Source organism: Castor canadensis, chromosome X (genome assembly GCF_047511655.1).
Source record: "Castor canadensis chromosome X, mCasCan1.hap1v2, whole genome shotgun sequence".
NCBI classification, from domain to species: domain Eukaryota; kingdom Metazoa; phylum Chordata; class Mammalia; order Rodentia; family Castoridae; genus Castor; species Castor canadensis.
The window spans coordinates 35,288,226-35,314,139 of NC_133405.1; the positions used below are offsets into that span (position 1 = coordinate 35,288,226).

At 37.4% G+C, this 25,914-nt stretch overlaps 1 protein-coding gene across 2 annotated transcripts; it reads left to right on the forward strand.

Moving 5' to 3' along the window:
- Nucleotides 1–1,868: 1,868 nt before the first annotated feature.
- Nucleotides 1,869–25,211, forward strand: Nkap (NFKB activating protein). Of its 2 annotated transcripts, none has more exons than XM_074064331.1 (9): nt 1,869–2,379; nt 4,998–5,078; nt 14,845–14,915; nt 15,122–15,262; nt 17,318–17,381; nt 18,427–18,536; nt 18,631–18,706; nt 19,686–19,835; nt 23,036–25,211. In XM_074064331.1, exons 1-9 carry the CDS (start codon nt 1,994–1,996, stop codon nt 23,208–23,210), a joined length of 1,254 nt encoding a protein of 417 aa, XP_073920432.1. In that variant the 5' UTR covers nt 1,869–1,993; the 3' UTR covers nt 23,211–25,211. The 2 variants fall into 2 exon arrangements, with proteins under 2 accessions (XP_073920432.1, XP_073920433.1); XM_074064332.1 differs by having other exon boundaries at nt 15,122–15,259.
- The last annotated feature ends 703 nt before the right edge of the window (nt 25,212–25,914 follow it).

Genomic DNA, 25,914 nt, shown 5'->3' on the forward strand with positions numbered 1-25,914 from the left:
ATCTAACCTTTTCTCTAGTTCCTGGTCCCCTTCTCCTGTTGGCCTCAGTTGCTTTTAAGGTATCTGCTTTAGTTTCTCTGCATTGAGGGAAACAAATGCTAGCTAATTTTTTAGGTGTCTTACCTATCCTCACCCCTCCCTTGTGTGCTCTCGCTTTTATCATGTGCCAAACTCCAATCCCCTTGTTGTGTTTGCCCTTGATCTAATGTCCGCATATGAGGGAGAACATATGATTTTTGGTCTTTTGGGCCAGGCTAACGTCACTCAGAATGATGTTCTCCAATTCCATCCATTTACCAGCAAATGATAACATTTCGTTCTTCTTCATGGCTGCATAAAATTCCATTGTTTATAAATACCACATTTTCTTAATCCATTCGTCAGTGCTGGGGCATCCTGTCTCCCTCCTTTTTTTAAAAACAGCATCTCACTATGTTGTCCAGGCTGGCCTCAAACTCCTGGGCTCAAGTCATCCTCCTGCTTCAGCTTCTGTAGTAGCTGGGATTACTACTACAGAAGTATGTGTATGTTAGGCAGTAGTTTTTCCATTAAAAACTTTCTTAGAAATTTCCCCAAATTCCCATTCCAAATCACATAACTTCTCGGACTGAATGCAGTTCTTGAACCTTGCCCCATGACCAATTGGTTTTACATAGAAGATATTCAATAGTGTAGTCCACTTTTTCCATTTAACATTCTTTTATACAACTTTCCCTTAAATTTCAAAAGAAAGATTTTCCCATAAGCAAATTGCATTAATTTTCACAGTTTGATGAATTACTTCTTAGGAAAATCCTAGAGGCCATCAAGGCACTAGTAAACTGAATTTGGAATTTTCACACCAAACCTACAAGCCTTCAAAAATCCAAATTAGGGTTCGAGTGCTGTTCATTTAAAAATAATAAAAGGCATGCGAAGTGGTTCACCCCTGTTATGTTAGTTAGCTACTGGGGAGGCAGAGATCAGGAAGATCGCGGTTTGAGGCTGGCCCCGGAAAAAAGTTCATGAGACCCCATCTCAACCATGAGCTGGGCAGGGTGGTTTGTGCCTGTCATCCCAGCTACATGAGAAGCATACAGCTACATAGATCCAGCTACATAGAAGGATCGTGGTCCAGGCCAGCCAGCATAAACAGGAGACCCTATTTGAAAAATAACTAAAGCAAAAAGGGCTGGGGGTGTGGTTCAAGTGGTAGTGTGCCTGCCTAAAAAGCACAAGGCCCAGAGTTCAAACTCCAGTGCTACCCAAAATAAAATAAATAAACAAAAACAGTATAAAGTGAATATAAATACAGATCATTAACCGTATGTTGCTGGGCCAGCATATAATGGACTAGTTTAAGGGGTTTGACAATGAGAGGATTGCAAATTCCTTTTGCTGCTGCACATTGGTGGAGATGGGTGGCTGGAAGCTTAAGTATTCAATGTCTCTCTGGGCTGTGAACTTAATTGGCTCAAGTCATTAACACAGAATTTGTGCCCGCTAAGCTAACTGAACAACACGGAGCTCAGATCATAACTGACTCCTCATCGTGATAAACCCTCCTTAGTTTGCTTGGGATTACAGAGAAAAAGAATATATATATTTACAAACAGCACACGAACCACATGCAGAATTGACTGTGTTGTTCATACGGCTACTCAGTGAAATGTGTTTTGTATTCTTCGTCGTCTTTCTCTTCGAATATTTCAAATCAGAAACTGAAAAATGACCTAATCTAAACAGTTTAGATTTAAGGGAGCTCACCGGAACGGGACAGATACGTGGGCCCGGTTTCCTCACCGGCCTATTTATACTGATACACACATCCCTTCCCGTTGGCTGGAGCCTCTAGGTCTGGGGAAGGGATTAGACAACGTACCCGGAAGTGTTCCAAGCTTTCTACAAATTTGAGAGGTTGTGCGACAGCGGGTTTGGGAGCCAAGGCAACCGAGATTCTCCCAGGGTGGCTAGAGCGCCCCCTTGTCCCGCCACTTAGGGGGCAGCTACAGCAATGGCTCCTGTGTCGCGCTCGCGTAGCCCGGAGGGGGAAGCCTCGAGCGCCGGGGGAAAACGCCGCAGTTCATCAAGAAGCCCCAGACCCAGCAAATCTTCCCGCTCCCCGCGGGGCCGCCGGTCTCGCTCGCGCTCTTGTTCTCGGTCTGGTGACCGGAATGGCCTCAGCCATCAGCTGGGTGGCCTCAGCCAAGGCTCCAGAAACCAATCCTACCGCTCCCGCTCACGATCGCGCTCTCGAGAGCGGCCCTCTGCGCTGCGGAGCACCCCCTTTGCTTCTGCCTCTTCGTCCGCCTATTATGGCGGCTACTCGCGCCCCTATGGGAGCGACAAACCTTGGCCTAGCCTCTTGGACAAGGAGAGGGAGGAAAGCCTGCGGCAGAAGTGAGTGAGATCGCCGCATTTTCTCTTGTTACAGCCCACCGGTTTTCGGAGTCCAATTTATCATTCATTCTGTTACTGACTATTCACATTTCGCTTTCTGCCTGCCTTTCATCCCTTTCCTCAATTCACCCACGACCTTTCAGTCGTCCTTTTCTTCCCTTACATTTTCACTCATTCTCAGCCCCTTCATCCAGTGTTTTCCAGCTACCTCCTTTCCCCTTCTGGCTTGTTAGCGGATATTGCCGAGAGCTTCAGCTCTATAGCATTTACTTGGTTGTGTCATTATAATTCGTGAGCGTGTTTTTATTCCTCACTAAACTGAACTCATGGAAAGGAGGAACCCTATTTTATTGATCACAGAATTAGCCGTGCCTACTACTTTGGGAGTGTGCAACTATTGCTTGTTGAATGAAGGAACAAACAAGTTTGAGATAATGTGATATATACGTGGAAATGTTTTGCAGGGAATTGGAAAGGGTCGAAGCCCCTTAAGGGCTTAAATTGAAAAGGAGAAAAAAGAAAAAATCTTCCCCTCGCACAAAACGATTAGGTGGATGTGGGAAAAGTGATATGCTAGGCTGTAAATGAGGTTACCTTGAGAAAGGTCTTAAATGGTCTCAATCTTGGCCATGAAAAATAATGCCAGGATGAGATCGCCTTTCTTCTAATGAGAGTGAAGATTTCAAGTTTTACAGACTCCACCAAAAGATGACAGATATCAGAAATGCTTGGATGAAATTGTATGCATATAGACTGGAGGTGTGGCTCAAGCAGGTAAACGCCTCCTTTCTGAGAGCAAAGCCCTGTGTTCAAACCCCAGGCCCACTTTAAAAAAAAAAAAGAAAGAAAGAGGGAATCGTGTAATTTTATGTGTACATTTAGAAGATAAACTCTCTTAACTGTATAGATTGAAGCCAAGTGGCAACAGGTATGGTTACAGAACTTAGTGCATTTAACAAGCATTCTTCCCCCTACAGTTCCAAGTATAGTTTGGTTTTTTGTTTGCTTGTTTTTGGGTAGCACTGGGGTTTGGACTCAGCTTCATACTTGCTAGCAAGCATTCTACCGCTTGAACCACCCCTCCAGACCTTTTAGCTGTGATTATTTTGAAGATAAAGCCTTACTTTTTTGCCTAGGCCTGCCTGGACCACAGTCCTTTTTATTTTATTTTATGCTTCCCACCATTGCTGGAATGACAGACACTTGCCATATGCCCAGCTTTTTGCCTTTGAGATGGGGTCTTGTGAACTTTTTTGCCTGTGCTGGCCTGAGACTATGATCCTCCTGATCTCAGCTTCCTGCATAGCTTAGAATGACAGGTGCGTGCCCAACTGTTGATTGAGATGGATGTCGCACACACTTCTTGCCCAGGCTGACCTCTTCTTGATCTCAGCCTCCCAAATAACTAGGATTACAGGTGTGAGCCACTGGTGCCCAGCTCAAGTACAAGTTTAAGTATGTCCCCTTTTAGATTGTTGCAGCTAAGTGGTTTGAGTCTGATTTTGCATAGTTACACTTCCTTTTCACATGGATAAAGAAATAAAAAACTGAAACAAACCAATTATATTTTTTTCATTTTTAAATTTAGAAATTTGTTCTGTTTAATACACAGGCTCTATATAGCTTTACAATTATGTTTATTTTGTAAGGATTTAAAAAATAGAGTCACAAGTAGCTAAAACTTTGAGGGATTGAGCCTTAGAGTATGAATACAAGCAAATATTAAAACAGAATTAACCACAAACATTGTAAAACAAAAGAAGAAATTCAGTGCCCTATAAAGAGTAGAGAACATATGCCTGTTTCAAATAGGAACTAAAAGGAAAACAGAGAGACCAAACCTTACACCTCACAATTTTTGTTAAATAAAATCTTCCTTTCATTATCAGAACCCCCTTTATTTTCTACTTCTAATGCTTCATCTTTATTTTTCATTAATTCTTAGGTTCCAGAAAACTAAAGTTTTGACCAAATCAAGACTTCTCTTTACTTTTATAATCATACATAAACAAATTATTTCCAAATATAAATGACTTCTGTCACATACTGCAGTCAGTGAAACCGGCAGTCAGAAACCAGACCACGTATTCAGCGCAAAGGACGCCTTTGACAGCTTCCCAGGCTATCATTTCTAGCCTACAAATAGGAGAGCTGCATTTTGTACCATTTAGTGGTATTAGCCAGATATCAAATCCTAAACAATAAGTTTACATTTATACCAAGTTTTTATTAACTTTCCAAATATATAGAGTGGGCTGGTGGAATGGCTCAAGTAGCTCTACTGTCAGGGCACCTGCCTAGCAAGTGTGAAGCCCTAAGTTCAAATCCCCGTACCACAAATAAATAAATAAATAATAAAATATATAGGGAAATTCAGTTGCTCTGGTGCATACCTATAACAGTCGCAGCTACTCAAAAAGCTGAGGCAGGAGGATCACTTGAGGCGAGGAGTTCACAGCCAGCCTGAACAACTTAGCAAGACCTCATCTCAAAGAAAAACAAAAAACAATAAGACATATAATGAAAATAGGATTTAACTGGACTTTTGTTGAATTTCATGATACATTTAGGGAACAATTCATCCATTGAGTTATAATTTAAATGTTTATATTTTCTAGGAGATTAAGTGAGAGAGAGAGGATTGGAGAATTGGGAGCTCCTGAAGTATGGGGACTTTCTCCAAAGAATCCTGAACCAGAGTAAGTGGTTTTAAAATGTCCTTTTAAAATATGATACAATGTTTGTTTAAATCCTGAGTCAACCCTGTATACCTATTATATGCTAATAAATATTTTTGGGAGTGGGACTGGGGTTTGAACTCAGGGCTTTTCATTTACAAAGAAGGTATTCCACATTTGAGCCACACCTCCAGTCCATTTTACTCTGGTTTTTTTTTTTTTTGAGATTGGGGTCTCACAAACTATTTGCCTGGGATGGCCTCAGACTGCGATCCTCCCAATCTCAGCCTCAGCTAGGATTACAGGTGTGAGCCACTGATGCCCAGCAATAAATTAAAAAATTTTTAAAATTCTGAGTCTACTGTCAGAATTTTTGTCAAGTACAGAACTATAAATACATCTCAGATGTTTTTCTTTCTTGTGTTTTATGCTATTCTATCCCTTAATATTTTAAAAACATGGAACAACCTAAGGATTAAACATGTTGCTAGTGGATTTTTGGCACACTGGTTGTTTTCTAAAATGTAACTCATAGGTGCTAATTTGCTATTCATGGGAAGGTTCAAGCTAAAACAAATAACATGCTTGTATTATTTTTATACACCAAACATTAGCATTACAAAGAGGTTTTTTTTAATGAATCTACTGGTATGGTTTTATTTTCCAATATCCAGTATTACCTGAAGAGCTAGTATTTTTTATGCCTCATTTCTCTTCTCTTTACTGCTATTTCAGAAGTGTCTTCTTTCCTCTTCTGTATTTCTGTATCTATTCTAAGCTGAGTTGAGACAATGTGCTTAACAGGTAAAGCTATAATTCTGCCATGGTGATAAAGCATTATTATCTGAAACTTATTCTTCTTTTTTCTTTTTTTTTATTTATATTTTATTCATATATGCATAAATGTTTGGGTCATTTCTCCCCACTTCTCCCCGCCACCTCCCTTATCCCTTGCTAACAGGCAGAAACTATTCTGCCATTATGTCTAATTTTGTTGAAGAGAGAGTATAAGCAATAATAGGAAGGACCAAGGGTTTTTTGCTACTTGAGATAAGGATAGCTATACAGGGAGTTGACATACATTGATTTCCTGTACATGTGTGTTACCTTCTAGGTTAATTCTTCTCAAACTAACCTTTTCTCTAGTTTCTGGTCCCTTTCTCCTATTGGCCTCAGTAGCTTTAAAGTATCTGCTTTAGTTTCTCTGCGTTGAGAGCAACAAATGCTATCTAGTTTTTTGGGTGTCTTACCTATCCTCATACCTTACTTGTGTGCTCTCACTTTATCATGTGATGAAAGTCCAATCCCCTTGTGTTTGCCCTTGATCTAATGTCCACATATGAGGGCGAACATACGATTTTTAGTCTTTTGGGCCAGGCTAACCTCACTCAGAATGATGTTCTCCAATTCCATCCATTTACCAGCGAATGATATCATTTCGTTCTTCTTCATGACTGCATAAAATTCCGTTGTGTATAGATACCACATTTTCTTAATCCATTCGTCAGTAGTGGGGCATCTTGGCTGTTTCCATAACTTGGCTATTGTGAATAGTGCCGCAATACACATGGGTGTGCAGGTGCCTCTGGAGTAACCTGTGTCACATTCTTTTGGGTATATCCCCAAGAGTGGTATTGCTGGATCATACGGTAAATCAATGTTTAGCTTTTTAAGTAGTCTCCAATTTCTTTTCCAGAGTGGTTGTACTAGTTTACATTCCTACCAGCAGTGTAAGAGGGTTCCTTTTTCCCCGCATCCTCGCCAAAACCTGTTGTTAGTGGTGTTGATGATGATGGCTATTCTAACAGGGGTGAGATGGAATCTTAGTGTGGTTTTAATTTGCATTTCCTTTATTGCTAGAGATGGTGAGCATTTTTTCATGTGTGTTTTGGCCATTTGAATTTCTTCTTTTGAGAAAGTTCTGTTAAGTTCACTTGCCCATTTCTTTATTGGTTCATTAATTTTGGGAGAATTTAGTTTTTTGAGTTCCCTATATATTCTGGTTATCAGTCCTTTGTTTGATGTGTAGCTGGCAAATATTTTCTCCCACTATGTGGGTGGTCTCTTCAGTTTAGAGACCATTTCTTTTGTTGAGCAGAAGCTTTTTAGTTTTATAAGATCCCATTTGTCTGTGCTTTGTCTTAGTTGCTGGGCTGCTGGGGTTCCATTGAGAAAGTTCTTGCCTATACCTATTAATTCCAGAGTATTTCCTACTCTTTCCTGTATCAACTTTAGAGTTTGTGGTCTGATATTAAGATCCTTGATCCATTTTGAGTTAATATTAGTATAGGGTGATAAACATGGATCTAGTTTCAGTTTTTTGCAGACTGCTAACCAGTTTTCCCAGCAGTTTTTGTTGAAGAGGCTGTCTTTTCTCCATCATATATTTTTAGCACCTTTGTCAAAGATAAGTTGCTCATAGTTGTGTGGCTTCATATCTGGGTCCTCTATTCTGTTCCACTGGTCTTCATGTCTGTTATTGTGCCAGTACCATGCTGTTTTTATTGTTATTGCTTTGTAATATAGTTTGAAGTCAGATATGATAATACCTCCAGCATTTTTCTTTGTACTGAGTATTGCCTTGGCTATTCGTGGCCTCTTGTGTTTCCATATAAATTTAACGGTAGATTTTTCAATCTCTTTAATGAATGTCATTGGGATTTTGATGGGAATTGCATTAAAAATGTAGATCACTTTTGGGAGTGTAGACATTTTTACTATGTTGATTCTACCAATCCATGAGCATGGGAGATCTCTCCACTTTCTACAGTCTTCCTCAGTCTCTTTCCTCAGAAGTTTATAGTTTTCCCTGTAGAGGTCGTTCACATCCTTTGTTAAGTTTGCACCTAGGTATCTGATTTTTTTTGAGGCTATTGTAAATGGAATTGTTTTCATGTATTCTTTCTCGGTTTGTTCATTATTAGTGTATAGAAATGCAAATGATTTTTCTATGTTGATTTTATTTCCTGCTACCTTGCTATAGCTATTGATGGTGTCTAGGAGCTTTTGAGTAGAGTTTTTTGGGTCTTTAAGGTATAGGATCATATCATCTGCAAATAGGGATATTTTGACAGTTTCTTTACCTATTTGTATTCCTTTTATTCCTTCTTCTTGCCTAACTGCTCTGGCTAGGAATTCCAGTACTATGTTGAATAGGAGTGGAGATAGTGGGCATCCTTGTCTAGTTCCTGATTTTAAAAGGAATGGGTTCAGTTTTTCTCCATTAAGTATAATGCTGGCTGTAGGTTTGTCATGTATAGCTAATATTATATATTATGTTGAGGTACTTTCCTTCTATTCCTAGTTTTCTTAAGAGCTTTTATTTTGAAATGGTGTTAGATCTTATCAAAGGCTTTTTCTGCATCTATTGAGATGATCAAGTGGTTTTTGTCTTTGCTTCTGTTAATGTGGTTTTATTACGTTTATTGATTTTCATATGTTGAACACCCCTGCATTCCTGGGATGAAGCCTACTTGGTCGTGGTGAATGATCTTTTTGATGTGTTGTTGAATTCAGTTTGCCATTATTTTATTGATGATTTTTGCATCAATGTTCATTAAGGAGATTGGCCTATAGTTCTCCTTTTTGGAGGAGTCTTTGCCTGGTTTTGGGATAAGTGTAACACTGGCTTCATAAAATGTGTTAGGCAGTTTTCCTTCCCTTTCTATTTCATGGAACAGTTTAAGGAAGGTTGGTATCAGTTCTTCTTTAAAAGTCTCATAGAATTCAGCAGAGAATCCATCAGGTCCTGGGCTTTTCTTTTTAGGGAGACTCTTGATTGCTGCTTCAATTTCATTTTGTGTTATAGATCTATTCAGGTGATTAATATCCTCTTTGTTCAGTTTTGGATGATCAGATGTATCTAGAAATCTGTTTCTTTAAGATTTTCAAATTTATTTGAATATAGGTTCTCGAAGTAGTCTCTGATGATTTCCTGGACTTCCATAGTGTTTGTTGCTATCTCCCCTTTTGCATTCCTGATCCTACTAATTTGGGTTTTTTCTCTCCTCATTTTAGTCAGGTTTGCCAGGGGTCTGTCAATTTTGTTTATTTTTTCAAAGAACCAACTTTTTGTTTCATTAATTCTTTGTATGGTTTTTTTGGTTTCTAGTTCATTAACTTACGCTCTTATTTTTATTATTTCTCTCCTTTTATTTGTTTTGGGATTTGCTTGTTCTTGTTTTTCTAGGAGTTTGAGATGTATCATTAGGTCATTGATTTGGGAACTTTCAGTCTTTTTAATATATGCACTCATGTCTATAAACTTTCCCCTCAGGACTGCTTTGCTGTGTCCCATAGGTTTTGGTAGGTTGTGTTTTCATTTTCATTGACTTCCAGGAACTTTTTAATTTCCTCTTTTATTTCATCAATGACCCATTGTTCATTAAGCAATGAGTTATTCAGTTTCCAGCTGTTTGCATGTTTTTTGTCTTTATTTTTGTTGTTGAGTTCTAGTTTTATTGCATTGTGATCAGATAGAATGCATGGTATAATTTCTATTTTCTTATATTTGCTGAGGCTTGCTTTGTGCCCTAGGATATGATCTATTTTGGAGAAGGTAGCGTGGGCTGCTGAGAAAAATGTATATTGGGTAGAAGTTGAATGAAATATTCTGTAGACATCAACTAGGTCCATTTGATCTATGGTATGTTTTAGATCTAGGATTTCTTTATTGATTTTTTGTTTGGATGACCTATCTATTGATGATAATGGGGTGTTAAAATCTCTCACGACCACTGTGTTGGAGTTAATATATGCTTTTAGGTCCTCCAGGGTATGTTTGATGAAATTGGGTACATTGACATTGGGTACATATAGGTTGATAATTGTTATTTCCTTTTGGTCTATTTCCCCTTTTATTAGTATGTAATGTCCTTCTTTATCTCATTTGATCAACGTAGGTTTGAAGTCTACTTTGTCAGAGATAAGTATTGCTACTCCTGCCTGTTTTCGGGTGCCACTGGCTTGGTAAATCTTCCAGCCTTTCATCCTAAGCCTGTGCTTATTTCTGTTGGTGAGATGGGTCTCCTGTAAGCAACAAATTGTAGGCTCTTCCTTTTTAATCCAGTTTGTCAAACGGTGCCTTTTGATGGGGGAATTAAGTCCATTAACATTAAGTGTTAGTACTGATAGGTATGTGGTGATTCCTGTCATTTAGTTGTCTTAGTTGTTTGAAAGTTTGATTGTGTGTACCTAAATCTATGTTACTCTCTACTTTCTTGCTTTTTCTTTCCCTGTAGTTTGGTGCTGCCTGCCCTTTCATGGTTATGTTGGGTTTTACTTTCTCTGTGCAGAGTCCCTTGAAGAATCTTTTGTAGTGGTGGCTTTGTGGTCACATATTGTTTTAGTTTCTGCTCATCATGGAAGAGTTTTATTGCTCCATCTATTTTGAATGATAGCTTTGCTGGGTAGAGTATCCTAGGGTTGATGTTATTTTCATTCAGTGCCCGGAAGATCTCACCCCAAGCTCTTCTTGCTTTTAATGTTTCTGTTGAGAAGTCTGCTGTGATTTTAATGGGTTTACCTTAGTATGTTATTTGTTTTTTCTCTCTTACAGCCTTCAGTATTCTTTCTCGAGTCTCTGTACTTGTTGTTTTAATGATAATATGCCGTGGGGTAGTTCTATTTTGGTTTGGTCTGTTTGGTGTTCTGGAGGCCTCTTGCATCTGTATGGGCATAGATTTCTCTAGATTTGGGAAATTTTCTGTAATTATGTTGTTGGATGTATTATGCATTCCCTTTGCTTGCACCTCTTCTCCTTCTTCAATGCCCATGATTCTCAGGTTTGGTCTTCTGATGGAGTCAGTGAGTTCTTGCATTTTCTTTTCACAGGTCTTAAGTTGTTTAACTAATACTTCTTCAGTTTCTCCTTTAGTTACCATTTCATCTTCGAGTTCTGAGATTCTGTCTTCTGCTTGTTCTATTCTGCTGGATTGGCCTTCCGTTTTGTTTTGCAGTTCTGTTTCATTCTTTTTTCTGAGGTTTTCCATATCCTGAGTCTAATAATGTTGTCTATTTTTGTCCTGAGTTCATTTATCTCTTTATTAATTGTGTTCCTTGTTTCACTTTTGTGTTTATACAGTGCTTTTATGGTTTCTTTTATTTCTTCTTGTGCTTTCTCAAATTCTTTATTTTTGTTGTCTTGTAATTTTTGAGTGTCTCCTGTACATTTTGGTTGACCATATCCAGTATCATCTCTATAAAATTCTCATTGATTACTTGGAGGATTTCTTCTTCCAGATTATTCTTGTGGGCTTCATTGGATTCTTTGTCATAGTTTATCTTCGTTTTGTTGGAGTTTGGATCTGAGTATCTGTTTTCTTCATTTCCCTCTGGTTCCTGTAGTAATTTTTTGCTGTGGGGAAACTGGTTTCCCCGTTTTTTCTGTCTTCCCATCATTTCCCTTTGTATTGTTACTGTCCCTGTACTGTGTGAAATTAAGTATTTTCTAGCTTGTAATAATAACAATGGTGATATTTAGAATGGAAGGGTGAGAGGAGAGGGAAAGCAAGAAGCTAAAGAGAAAGGGAAAACAAATAAACAAATAAAAAACAAAACAAACAAAAAACAGTGTCAAAGATATGAACAGAAAGAGATAGTGTACTAATCAATGGTAAGCTAAACAGGCATTAGACAGAGCGAGGATAAAAAAAAATCTCCAAGTTCAAATGCAATTAACTTTCAGTCTTAATAATTTTGGTGTTCTCTCTAAACTGAAGAGAACACCCACAGAGTAGGAGAAAATATTTGCCAATTATACATCAGACAAAGGACTGATAACCAGAATATACAGGGAACTTAAAAAACTAAATTCTCCCAAAACTAATGAACCAATAAAGAAATGGGCATGTGAACTAAACAGAACTTTCTCAAAAGAAGAAATTCAAATGGCCAGAAAACACATGAAAAAATGCTCACCATCTCTAGCAATAAAGGAAATGCAAATTAAAACCACACTAAGATTCCACCTCACCCCTGTTAGAATAGCCATCATCAGCAACACCACCAACAACAGGTGTTGGCGAGGATGCGGGGAAAAAGGAACCCTCTTACACTGTTGGTGGGAATGTAGACTAGTACAACCACTCTGGAAAAAAATTTGGAGGCTACTTAAAAAGCTGGACATCGATCTACCATTTGATCCAGCAATACCACTCTTGGGGATATACCCAAAAGACTGTTACTCCAGAGGCACCTGCACATCCATGTTTATTGCGGCACTATTCACAATAGCCAAGTTATGGAAACAGCCAAGATGCCCCACCACTGACGAATGGATTAAGAAAATGTGGTATCTATACACAATGGAATTTTATGCAGCCATGAAGAAGAACGAAATGTTATCATTCGCTGGTAAATGGATGGAATTGGAGAACATCATTCTGAGTGAGGTTAGCCTGGCTCAAAAGACCAAAAATCGTATGTTCTCCCTCATATGTGGACATTAGATCAAGGGCAAACACAACAAGGGGATTGGACTATGAGCACATGATAAAAGCGAGAGCACACAAGGGAGGGGTGAGGAAAGGTAAGACACCTAAAAAACTAGCTAGCATTTGTTGCCCTTAATGCAGAGAAACTAAAGCAGATACCTTAAAGCAACTGAGGCCAATAGGAAAAGGGGACCAGGAACTAGAGAAAAGGTTAGATTAAAAAGAATTAACCTAGAAGGTAACACCCACGCACAGGAAATCAATGTGAGTCAATGCCCTGTATAGCTATCCTTATCTCAACCAGCAAAACCCCTTGTTCCTTCCTATTATTGCTTATACTCTCTCTACAACAAAATTAGAGATAAGGGCAAAATAGTTTCTGCTGGGTATTGAAGGGGGGAGCGGGAGGGGGTGGAGTGGGTGGTAAGGGAGGGGGTGGGGGCAGGGGGGAGAAATAAACCAAGCCTTGTATGCACATATGAATAATAAAAGAAAAATGAAAAAAAAAAATAAAATAATTTTGGTGTTCATCCCTCAGACTCCAGTTCTGGAGATAGTGTCTCAGAAGTAGTTCTGTCATTGTCTCATCAAAGGGGAAAAAAAAACAAAACATCACAAAGTGCCCCAAGTTCAAATGCAATACAGTTTCAGTAAGTTTTTCAGCATGCAGGTGTTGTTCAGTTGTTGTCTCATCAAAGAAGAGGGAAAAAAAAGTCTGGAGACAGCATTGTGAATGTCTTTCTGAGGCTGTGGCTCACCTGACCGCTGCTGTCATCCTGCTGTTGCTGGAGGCTTTATTTATGCAGATCTCAGGAGGGAGCTTAACAGTCACGTAGACCCTCAGGCTTTGTTTACTTAGAGTTCTCCTGGGCAGAACCACCACTGTTACAAGCTTTCCCCTTTCCAGGCACACTGGCAGAGGTGGTGCTACACCCGCCTTCTCCGGCCAGCGTCTTTATTTACAGATCACGTGGGAAGTGACCCTTCTCCCTGTCCTGTGGAGCTTTCCTCCCACCACCACTTTTACAAGTTTTCCTGCTCCAAGGTTGCTGGGCAGGTGCTGCCACTCCTGCCTTCTCTGGCCAGCTTGTTTATTTACAGTTCCATGAGGGATTGCCCCTCCCCCCCTCAGTGCTCAGGGAACCCCGCCCTCTGTGCTGTGTGTCTTTTTTGTTATTGTTTATTCAATTTCCTTTTTTTCTCTTTTTTCCCTGGGTGGGGGTCAGTCTGTCTAGGGGGCTATGCTGATCTGGCCCAGGGTTGTCTGTGGGCTTACCACGTGCCACTTAGCTCACCTTGTGGTCTGCATCTTCCCAAGCGGTCTGGGCGCTGGTGTCTGGCAGCGTGGGAGCCCTCCTGGTTTCTCTGTTTAACGTGGAGTGGTTATGCTATGTGCGGGCTGGGGGTGCGGAGGAGTCAGAGTTTTGCCTCTTCTTGGTGGTTTTTCCTGTAAGGTGTATCTCCAGCGTCTCTCCAAGATTTTATTTTAGGAAGCACGCTTTCTGCTTCCTCCCTCTAGTTGCCATCTTGGAATCTCCCTGAAACTTATTCTTATAGATACCATTAGAAAAGACTTGAAGAACCTGAACTAATAGAATTCAAGTTGGAAGAAATCCTAAAAATAATTTTCTAGAAAATAGCTAAATTATTCTATGCGTGCTCTACAAAAGAAAAAGATATGAGAACTCTCCTTCTGAAATATTACAAAATTTTAATAATACTTTCAGAATTCTCTACAATGAAATCTCTTTACACTGTAGTTTGTTGGGCTTTTCTTGCTCTGGTGAGACAGAAGAGTTGTTCTGTCACATATCCTTTATACTCTTAGAATAAAATCATGAGGCTGAGCATGTAGCTCAGTGGTAGAACACTTACCTAGAATGCCAGAGGCCTGGATTCAATTCCTAGCCACCAAAAAGAAAGAATAAAATCATTGTCTGCCCTCAGCCTTCTTATCACCAGTTTTTTCATCTTTTCTTATGGTTCCTGTTTCTCTACTTTTACCTTGTGGTTCCTTCTAAAAATATTAATTTCCTGTACTGCTTCATACATTTTTTTGGCAGTGTGGAGATTGAACCCAGATCCTCACACTAGCTAGCCAAGTGCTTCTCTGCTGCTTTGTTTGAATAGCACTTTGTAAAGTCTAAAGCATTTTGCAAAACTAGGTTATTTCATTGTTATGAAAATGATAGACCCTTGAATTACACTCTCACAAAAGTGGTCCCATGCTTGTTTTCAATGGTTCTTGGACAATCGATGGTATTACTGAAAATTTCTAAGTCCATGTTTTAATATTCTGTGGTCCATATTTCTCCACTTTTCTAATTCTTCAAACAAAATTTCTTTAAATTCAGCTCTGATGAACATACACCAGTAGAGGATGAAGAGCCAAAGAAAAGCACTACTTCAGTATCTAGTTCAGAAGGTATGTTTAAAATACAGAACTTATTAATTGAGAAGATTAAAAAATAAGTATAAATAGTTGAATATTAGACTTTACTTTTACTCCAGTTGCCAATCATCTATTCTTTTTCAGTATTTCAAATACAATAAAATTGTTATTCAGAAATACTTCTTTATAAAGGAGTTAAACTTCTTTATAAGCCAGTTTTTTATTTGTACTTACTACAGATGAAAAAAAGAAGAGGAAGAAATCTAGTCATTCTAAAGAAAGGTCCAAAAAAAGAAGAAAGAAAAAATCATCTAAAAGAAAACACAAAAAGTATTCTGAAGAGAGTGACAGTGACTCTGATTCTGATACAGACTCCAGTGGTAAGAAACCAACATCATCCTGCAAGCCTTGCTTTAAAACTAGGTTTACTTCTTGAAACTTATTTTATAGGAAGATTCTTAAAACAATAATAGCCAAGAGTTTCTGGGTGCTCACTGACTTTGTGCCAGGCACCCTGCTAAGAGCTTTATGTTCACTCTTGCTACTTAGTCTACACAATAATAGCATCTTATACATGAGGAACTGGGGCCACAGAGCAGGTGGTAAGTCCCACACCCAAAGTGCAGTTGGGATTCAACTGACTCCATAACAGTTGTGCAAAGTTGTACAAGGCACATGGCACCAATCAACTCTGGAGGTTGGGCTGAAAGACATGTGGTGTCAAAGCAGCCCATACTGGGTGTATCTGCCCAGTGGAAGGCTCTTTTGTGCAGTTCTCATGCCCTGTAGGCACCTCTACATTTTTAAGAGTCACACTATAAATACCCCCTTCAGGCTGGTTGCCAGTTGATGGAAGGCTTTCCATCTGCGGTGGTACATCACAAAAAGCTACCTTGAAATTTTATTAAAGCCAGGTGTGGTGACACACACCTAGAATCCAAGCACTTGGGAAGCTGAGGCAGGAGGATCAAGAGTTTGAGATCACCCTAGGCCGCATAGTGAGTTCCAGGCAAGCCTGTGCTATAGCAAGATGCTGTTACCAAAAAAATCAAAAGCAAAAAATTATTTATCCAACTTGTTCTTAAATGTGTTGAAACATAACAGTAAGTATGGTATTATGTTATTTCTCTAATCATATTCTTATTTTTATATTTCCCTAATTTTCTGTAATTACATGTTTAAAAGGTACCTTATTGTACCCTCTACTGTCTGATGATTGACCAAATTGTGTCTCTTTTGTGGTTGACACATTACACAAAGACACCTCTTCCTCTGATCACACTTGGGTTTCCTGGCTCCCATTGTCACTTTTTCACTGCTAGAAGACTGAATTCTCTTAAATGAAGCACAAATCTGGGGCTAGGAATATAGCTTAGTGGTAGGTGCTTCCCTAGAATGTGCAAGGCCCTAGGTTCGATTCTCCACACCACAAAAAAAAAAAGCTCAAATCTGAACATTTCCCCTACTTAAAGTCCTTCCATAGCTCTCCATCACCTTCAAGGTAAAGTGAAGACCCTAACTGATCCCTCTCTCTATCATTCTGTCTTGCACCATGCTCTGTAGTCTGTGCTATTCTGTATCCCCTTAGTATTCCATGCTTTCTCTTGATTCTGTCACTTGTACACAGAGGCCCTTTGCCTACAATGATGGTGTCTACGTGCATTCAGCTTGGCTTATTCATTGCAGTGATGGACATGCATTACTTTTGTAATAAACTGATTTTGAAAAAACTAGCTTAAGAGTCACCTCTTCCTGGTCAACTGTTCCTCAATCACTCTCCCCCAAATCAATCTGGTTTTGAGAATCCACTGTATGTCCCGAGCACCCCATGCTTCCCTTTGTTACTCTGAATTGTATTAATCTCTTTACACGTCTCTCTCCTCCATTATGCTGAGCTTCTGGAAAACATTGCCCTCCTCTGCCATATAGACATAGGATTTACTTTTCATTATGAAATTTTTCAGAAAAGTAAAGGGAATAGTGGTTTTTTGAGACAGGGTCTCTTTGCTATGTAGTCTGCTGGCCTCAAACTCGTGATCTTCCTACTTACCACTCATGTTTAACTTTTGTTAGCATTTTGACATATTTGCTTCAAATGTGTGTTTTTTGCTGAGGTGTTCAAAGTAAATTATGTCATCACTCTTTTAGGTTAAATATTTCTATATGCATCTCTTTTTAAAAGGACATTTACCTGCTTAATCATAATGTTCTTAACTCACTGAATAAATTAGTAGTAATTCCCTATATCATCTAATACCTAGTGTGACTTTAATTTTTATGTTCCCCATACCTAGTACAGTTTGTGGCAAGTTGCAATAAATGTTAGAATAAATTAATTTCTCTATAAACAAGACAGCAATAGAATGTGTACTGAAAAATACTGGGGTTTTAGAATTTAAAATTGTTTTTCAATTATAATGTGCTTTAATTTTCAGATGAAGATACAAAAAGGAGAGCAAAGAAAACTAAGAAAAAAGAAAAGAGGAAGAAACGCAGATCGTCAGTTTTTCTTTAATTTTTTGGAAAAGTTAAAATGTGTATAAAATTACATAGTATAATAATGTAATAATTTCTGATGTACCCATCTCCCAGTTTGATCAACTCATAGGCAATCTCTACCACCAGCCCGCAGGTTTTTTGGGGACTAATCAAAGATATTATCCCATCTATAAGCAATTTGGCACCTTTGTCTAAGTGACAGGCATTCTTTAAAAAATGTTTTTCTCATGCCTAAAATATTTAACTATAATTCCTCAATTCTTAGTTTTTTCTACAGTTTATTCACATCAGGAACCAAATGTCCATAAATTACAATGATTGTATAGTGTCCACTAGCATGTTCTTCTGACCTCTGTATTTCCTGTAAAGTGATAGGTCTAGAGGATCAGATTTGAGTTTTGGGAAACAGTACTTCATAGATGGTGCTGTATACTTCCATCAAGAGGCAAACAATGTCTGGTTGTCTCTTTGTGCCACATTAGCGGCCATTAATGGTAATTATATCATTAGGGATTACAAAATGGGCATAGTTTAATTGGAGCTTTTCTTCTTCACTAATTAGGCAGGATAATTCTATAAGAAAAACTTCCCCTCATCAACTAACTATTTAAACACCCTAAAGTACGGTTTGTATAGGATAGGCAAGATAATTGCCTGATTTTTCTGTTTTATGTGTTTTTTACAATAATGAATGAGGTTTTATTAGTATTATGAACCCAAGGATTTAAACATATTTCATATATTTTAATTCATTACACTCAAAATTATTATTAATGCTCAAAGTGGTAAGAGCTGTTTTTAAGTTGTTTTATTTCAATAGAAATCTTTCTACATGAGAACTATATTGCATTGTTCCTTTACTGATCTTTTCTAATAGTAAAACATGATTTGTGTTAGTTTTTTTAATTAAAATTCTTCTCTAGCAAATTTGAATAAGCTGGGAATTGAAAAACATTTTTGTCAGTCTTTTCATTACCTTGAAAAACTAACATGCCCTTTAACATGGTACTATGTAGTGAATTGTATCAAATTATAAATCCTACAGGAAGAAATACAAGAAAAAGAAGTCTAAGAAGAGCAGAAAAGAGTCTAGTGATTCAAGCTCTAAAGATTCCCAAGAAGAATTTCTGGAGAATCCCTGGAAGGATCGGGCAAGTAGGTTCTCCTGATAAACTTTAACTTAGAACAGATGAAACAAAGTAACTGATTAGTCAAAATGTGAATATGTTTCTGAACATCTTTCATGCAGAGGCTGAAGAACCCTCAGATTTAATCGGTCCAGAAGCTCCAAAAACACTTGCCTCTCAAGATGATAAACCTTTGAAGTAAGTAGCAGTGTATTTATAATATCTAAAGTACCTTCCAAAATGTATTGCCCTACCTTACCTTGCCAAACTTATCTCCATCTACTTCCTTATTTATACACCAGGTTCCAACTGAGTTGGACTACTAAAAGTTCCCGGTGTTTATTGCACACTCTCCCACTTTTGTGCCTTGTTCAGCTATTTCTTCCTCCAATCCCTGCCTCCAATCTCTTCCTGTATTCTTCCCTACCTTTAATCTCTTCCTGTTAAAATCCTTAAATGCTCTTCAAAGCTCTGTTCAAAAAGGAGGAAGCACATGATGATTCTCAATACTTTTCTTCACAAGTAGTTGTGACTTCTACCCCTCCTTAATCCTCACAGCATTTTCTACTTTTAATGCAATATATTATATATTTACCTTGTATTACAGTTGCATCCTTATTAATGTGTCAGTTCCACAAGGACAGAGATTATTTTCTATTACAAGCTCAGAGTTTAATATGTAGGCAAGAAATATTCACTAAATTGAATGAAGGGATAGTAGTTTTTAAAGTGCCTTTGGCTCAAAGGTATTTGGTAATTGTTGCTGCATAGCAAACATTACTGGTTATAAGTCCAAAAATATGTTAATTTGAGATACATTACTTCTTTGGGCTTTCTAAGGGAAAAAAAGATAGGGAAGGAGAGATGGAAGCAGAAGCAATAATGGCAATACCTGCAGGGATAAATTAACCCACAATTATAAACTATGGATCTACATTTAAATCAGTTCTTTTGTTCTTTCAAAGTATTTATGAATTTCTGACTTAATACAGGTCACATTGCAATGTTCACTAATTAAAATAAAGTAATTCACATCAGGCTTCCCAGCACACTTCTGCTCAATACTATTATTCCTACAGCTGTCTGAGAAAAAATGTTTTATGCTTTCTTTAGATGATGAGCTTTTTATATTGTGGTGCTTTAATGGATCTCTTCTGAATTCCAAATTACTTTGTAGCTATGGCCATGCTCTGTTACCTGGTGAAGGTGCAGCTATGGCTGAATATGTAAAAGCTGGAAAACGTATCCCACGAAGAGGTGAAATTGGCTTGACAAGTGAAGAAATTGCATCATTTGAATGTTCGGGTTACGTAATGAGTGGTAGCAGGTATGTTCTTGGCATTGAGCTCAGTTTCCATAATTAGTTTCTTTCCTTCTTTCTTACTACTAGAATTATATTTTGGTAATCAATTTTCATTAAGTGACTATTTCCTAATGTAAAGTATAGTATGAATATTGGCTTGATAATGGTTTTATTGGTATAAACATACTTAGCAAAAGTTCCAAGTATGCATGGAACTCAACTATATCTCCAACTTCAAAGAGTCTCTATTTCCCATATACTTTCCTAGTTCTTATTTTGATGCAGATATTTTATCCACTAGAAGATATACTTAAGTTCAACTATTTATCATAGTCCCATGAGGAATATGGCATTTTAGGAGTTAGGAAAGCATTTTCACAGGACAGTGTTTCTTGGTTTTTGAGGTTGCCTCCAATTCTCAATGGACTCAGGTGTCTGAGAAAGAATAGCAGACAAGGATTATGAGAGATTCCAGGTTGGCCTGAGGAAATGAATATAAAAGTAGGAAAGAGATAGCAAAAGACTAGAAAGAAACAAGGGAATAGGGATATTAGTACTAAGATCAAGTTGAATTTTAGATTCTTTAAAACTTTATAAACTTCTTAAAGTGGTTAACTATTTTGAAATGGCACTGGAGGCAAATATTTGCAAAACTGCTGAAGTACCTCCAGAAACTTGGAAAGCTGAGGACCAACATTTGAAGCATCATTTCAGAGGATCAGAATAAAATGAAAAGTTATTAGAGGCACAAGGTTTGGAAAGGAGGATACAACACGATCACTTTTTGTGATTGATATGGCTGTTTGCATAGAAAGTCCCAAAGAATCTTCAGATGAGTTATAAATATAGATGGGCTACACAAATAGTTTTATATAAAGTTAATACAAAAAAATCAATTACATGTCTATATACCAGCAACAGACTAGAAAATGTAATTAAAGAAAAACAAAACAATATTTATAATACTATCAGAGAATATGAAGGATTTAGGGATACATCTTAAACAAAAGATTCCCAAGACTTCTATAGGGAAAACTATAAAACATTGTTAAGAAACCTGTAAGTGGAGAGATACCATGTTCACAAATAAGAAGGCAATATTGTAACATCAGTTCTTCCCAAATTGATCTATAGATTTGGTAAAATTCTATTCAAAATCGCAGTAGTTTTGCATAAAACATAATAAACTAGTTCTAAAATTTGTTAGACTAAAAGACTAAGGATAGCCATCATTTCTGAAGAAAAATGGGAAAGTGAGAATTGCCCTACCACAGATGAAAACTTAGGAAGATTACAGCACTTTAGAAAGCATAAGGAACAAAGAAATTATTCAATGGAATGAAAGACAGAGTCCAAGGACTGCCATACATGTATGGAATTTTGGTGTATGAAAGAGATGGCATGTCAGAGCAGTGGGGAAAGAAGGAACTATTTAGTAAATAGAACAGGAATAAAGGTTATCTGTACGGAGAAAGATCAATATAGGATTCTCAATCACAATATATAAAAGGCAGTGCAGCTAGACTAAGGACCTTAAGTGCAGCTATCTTTTAGACCTTGGGATGAAGAAGTGTTCTCTAAAAAAAACAAAAGATTCACTAAACATAAAATAAAATAATAAGCCAGACGCTGGTGGCTCACGCCTATAATCCTAGCTACTTCAGAAGCTGAGATTGGGAGGATCTCGGTTCAAGGCCAGCCCAGGCAAATAGTTCATGAGACTCCATCTCCAAGTTAGCCATAGCAAAATGAGCTGGAGGCGTGGCTCAAGCAGTAGAGCACCTGCTTTGCAAGCATGAAGCCCTGAGTTCAAATCCATTCCACCAAAAAATTTAAAAATTGATTAAATAAAATAATGATAAATTTGCCTAGGTTAAAAGTAAGAACTTATATTCATCGAGACACGTTAAAATAATGAAAATACAAATTCCAAACTGGAGTAAGATCTTGGAATACATACAACTGGTAATGAGACTATTTAAAGGATACTTACAAACTACCAAAAAGAAAAAAAATGTAATGACACAAACAGGCATTTATCAGAAGAAATACATATGACCTATTCTTACATAAAAAGATTTTCATTATCATGAAATGGAGAATCAAGAACTTAGTGAAATATATTTTACACCCATTTGATAGAGAAAAGTTCTAACAATGCTAAGCATTTGAACAGATGTAGATTGACTGGATCTCTTAAGTACTGCTAGTGGAAGTATACATTAGTGCACTTTAAAAAATAGCCTGGTATTATCTTGGAAAATTAAACGTTAGTATTGACGCAGCAACTCCATACCAGGGTACCTGAGAGAAAATCTTTCCCGTGTACTTGGAGACACATGGATGTTCATTATAGAATCATTTCTGTTTCAAATAAACTGCCCAGGGTCATTTCCTTCATTCTCCCGTCTTGCCACTCTCCCTACCTACACACTAATTTTAAATTATTCTCCCCTCATTACCCAGTTTTTTTTTTCTGTTTTTCTAGAGGTAGGTCAAGTTTCTTAAACTGATCGTGTAAGGTAGGGTACATATACACAAAAGAGGCAGCTTTTTGTGAAATTTTCCCTCTAAATAAACTGGCTTTGTGAATATTGTGTCACAGTTTCCCTCTACCTCTACCCCTATATTGTACTGATCTGACATGCTAAATCCCTTGTTTCTTTGAGCTGCTACTGGGCTCTAAGGAAGTTAAACCTACCCACAAAACTCTTCAGTTATAGATTTCAACCTGGTTCTTTTGGTTGTATTGTTAGAGTAGAACCATAAAGAAGTGCCACATGATGGATGACAAGCTAAATCTTTCTTCTGTCCTATAGATTACACAAAGGAAAATGGACATATCACCTAGGAAGTGTAATAATTTTCCCATTTCTGGTTGTTTCATTAGAAACGGCTAAACTAGATTTGTGCTTTTAGTATTTGAAATTAGTGATAACATTCACTATGTAGACAGAGCATCAGAGATCATTATTTGAATACTAGAATCAAAGCACACATCAGCAGATAGAATAAATGATCTTTTAAGAACCCATTTCAAGTTTCCGTTTGTCAGCTTTTATTTTTTATTAGCACATATTAATTATACAAATGAGTTTAATTGTGATATTCCCAATACTTGTCAGCTTTTAAAATACACCATTCTGTATTAACAAATGATTAATGAGGACATTCTATAAGAATAATTATTGACAATTTTAAGCTAAAAATAAAATTATCTCCAGGCATCGCCGAATGGAGGCTGTGCGACTGCGAAAAGAAAACCAGATCTACAGTGCTGATGAGAAGAGAGCCCTTGCATCCTTTAACCAAGAGGAGAGACGAAAGAGAGAGAACAAGATTCTGGCCAGTTTTCGAGAGATGGTCTACAGAAAGACCAAAGGGAAGGATGACAAATAACTTTTTCTGACTTTTCAGCAGACATTTTTAACAACAAAAATGAAATCCTGGGTTCCAAACATACACACAAAAAAGATTATTATGCTCTGGAATAGCTTTACAGTGCTACTGTGCCTTCTATTTAACTTTCAGTCCTTCATTAAAAGGCTGCTTACTGATATAACTTTAGTCATTTATTGGGTTATTTTGGATTGACTGTAACTTTCCGGCTTTAAAATCAAAATTGTGAATGAAATCTTACAGTATTAAGGGAGGTGACATGGAGAGAAAGTGTCAGAGAGATGAGAAATTTAAATCTCATGCCATGGTTCAGTGCTACTATTGGCTGTACACAATGCCCACCTCCACCTCAACTGAACTTGTGGGAAATTATCATTCCTTTGTATTAAATGTGTTATAAATGGACTTGATAGAAACTATTCAGGAGGCCACTTATGTCAACAAAATGAAGGCTTTGCTGTAAAAACAAATATGAAATTTGGAAACTGACTTATAATACAATATATATAATCTGCTCTGGAAATGTATTTTGGTTTAAGTCCCTACCTCCACTCTATAACCAACAAACAAAGGAAAAAGCAAGCTAAATCGCAGATTTGTGGAATTGAAAATACGAACATTAGATGTTTTAAATTCTTCATAAGATATTTCTTTCAAGGACTGGTGGTGTAGCGCACAGATAGTATGTTTAACATGTGGGAGGCCCTGAGTTAGATCAGCACCACAAAAAAAAAGTTCTTTCAAATGTAAAGTCTTGGGAAGTCTATTGCTGTGCTAATGTAAGTACATTATTTCTATCTAAGATATACTTTTAATGATAAGATACTATCTAAAAAGAATGATAGTCAACTGTTACTAAGAATGCTGACAGGAAAAATATAATGAATTTGTGTTTCAACTTACTTGTTTCATGAAGATGAAGCTAAAATTATATTAAACATTTTTAACTTTGTCCTTTATATGATAGACAGATTTTATTTTAAACATTGTTAAACTTTTTGGGGTTATTTATATCTGTTACTCAGTTGAACCCTAACTTTGTATAAAATCCCCTCACTTTATCACTCTTTTGAAAAGTGCAAATTGTAGGACTGTGAGATCATGATTTTTTTCCTTCCCTTATTTTGTTCAATTTTAGTTAGGTCACAAAAGTGAAGAGAGAGAACAATGGAGTTTTAGCTCCTTTTGGTCATGTTGGAAGGTTTTTTGTTGGTTTGGTTTGGTTTGGTTTGGTTTGACTTGGTTGATTTGTTTTTTAGACAAGGTCTTACTATGTAGCCCAGGCTGGCCTCAAACTCACTATTCTCCTGCCTCAGCTTCCTGAGTGCTGGACTTAAAGCCATGTGCCATCACACCTGACAAGCTTGGAAGGTTATTTTGCTCTCCATTTTTATTATATGCATATGATAAATTTAGATTAATGGGTAATGGTGAAATCTTGACTCAAATAATACAGCGCTTGTCTAGCATGCACAAAACCCTAGGTTCAATCCCTAGTACCACAAAAAAATAAAGTGATTTTTCTTCAGGTGTTTTTAAAATAAGACAGCTATATTGCAAAGAACAGAGCACAAGATTTTCTATTAACATATGTTCTAGGAAAATGTCTTTTAACCCACAACTACTGAACTAAACAGTAGTCAGTATGTAGTGATATTTATGACACCTGAAATTGAAGTGATTTCATTTTATCTATACTGCCTAGCCTGATGATTCTGTAGTTTCCAAACGTTAAAAGGAAACTAGGTTCCAAACTGGTCTTTGCATAATAAAAGTTTATAATCCCCACTTAAATGTTTTAGTTTTCTAAGGACATTTTTTTTGTTACTGGTTCCTAGAAACTGAATGAGTATGTTCTTTTATTTTTCATAGGCAAGGTAGTTTAAATGCAGCAATTTTGTGATATGTAAGTATTGTGAGTTTTTATTTTATTCTTCTGTCTCCTCCACAGAGTACTCAACAAATGTTTATTGAATAAATAAAAGGAAAAATAACAGTTTATTTCAGAACCTTACCGCTTTCTTCATCAAAGTTGTTTGGGAAAGGTCTACAAAGAAAAGCTTCAGTAACATATTCTTTGGGAAAGAAGAGGGAAGACTTAAAAGGGCTAAAAGCATTTTATTTTCAGCTTATGAGAATTACTGCTTCAAACTATGTTTAATCACCTGAGCCATGAGCCAAATAGTAGGACTGCTGTACTTTAAATACATTTTTGTTCTCCAAGCAGACTTATCTAGTTTCCCACCTCCTCATCTGATGCTGATAGGATTTTCCCTTCTTTTTAATTTATTGCACAAATATCATAGTAAAAAAAAGAAAAATTACTCACAGTCCTGCCACATCAATTTTCATTAGTATTCTGTATTCCTTCCCAGTGCTTGTCTACGTAAATACATATTCTGATGTTCTTATGAGTAGTCACTTAAAGTATAATGTAAATTTTGTCTTTGATGTTTTAAGATTTTGCAGCCAGGCAAGGGAACCTAACAGGGAAGATAGGAACAAGTGGTAATCTGGTATGAGAGTAGGAATAAGACAAGAAATAAATAAGGGTGGGTGACTGAACCTATTCCTGTTTTGTTGCCCCTGTCCTCAAGCCATCCTGCTAGCCATCTTGGGTGTGATGGTGTGTTTGTGGAAGGCAGCACACTGGGTTTTCAGAGTTTCAAAATGTATTGTTTAGCTGGGCACTGGTGGCTCACAC

Excerpts from the sequence above, each read along its gene's own strand:
- Nkap (XM_074064331.1), top strand. The coding sequence starts at position 1,994 with ATGGCTCCTGTGTCGCGCTCGCGTAGCCCGGAGGGGGAAGCCTCGAGC. Across the intron at positions 5,079-14,844 it reads CCAAAGAATCCTGAACCAGA|CTCTGATGAACATACACCAG; the intron begins GTAAGTGGTTTT and ends CTTTAAATTCAG. Across the intron at positions 18,537-18,630 it reads TCCCTGGAAGGATCGGGCAA|AGGCTGAAGAACCCTCAGAT; the intron begins GTAGGTTCTCCT and ends TCTTTCATGCAG.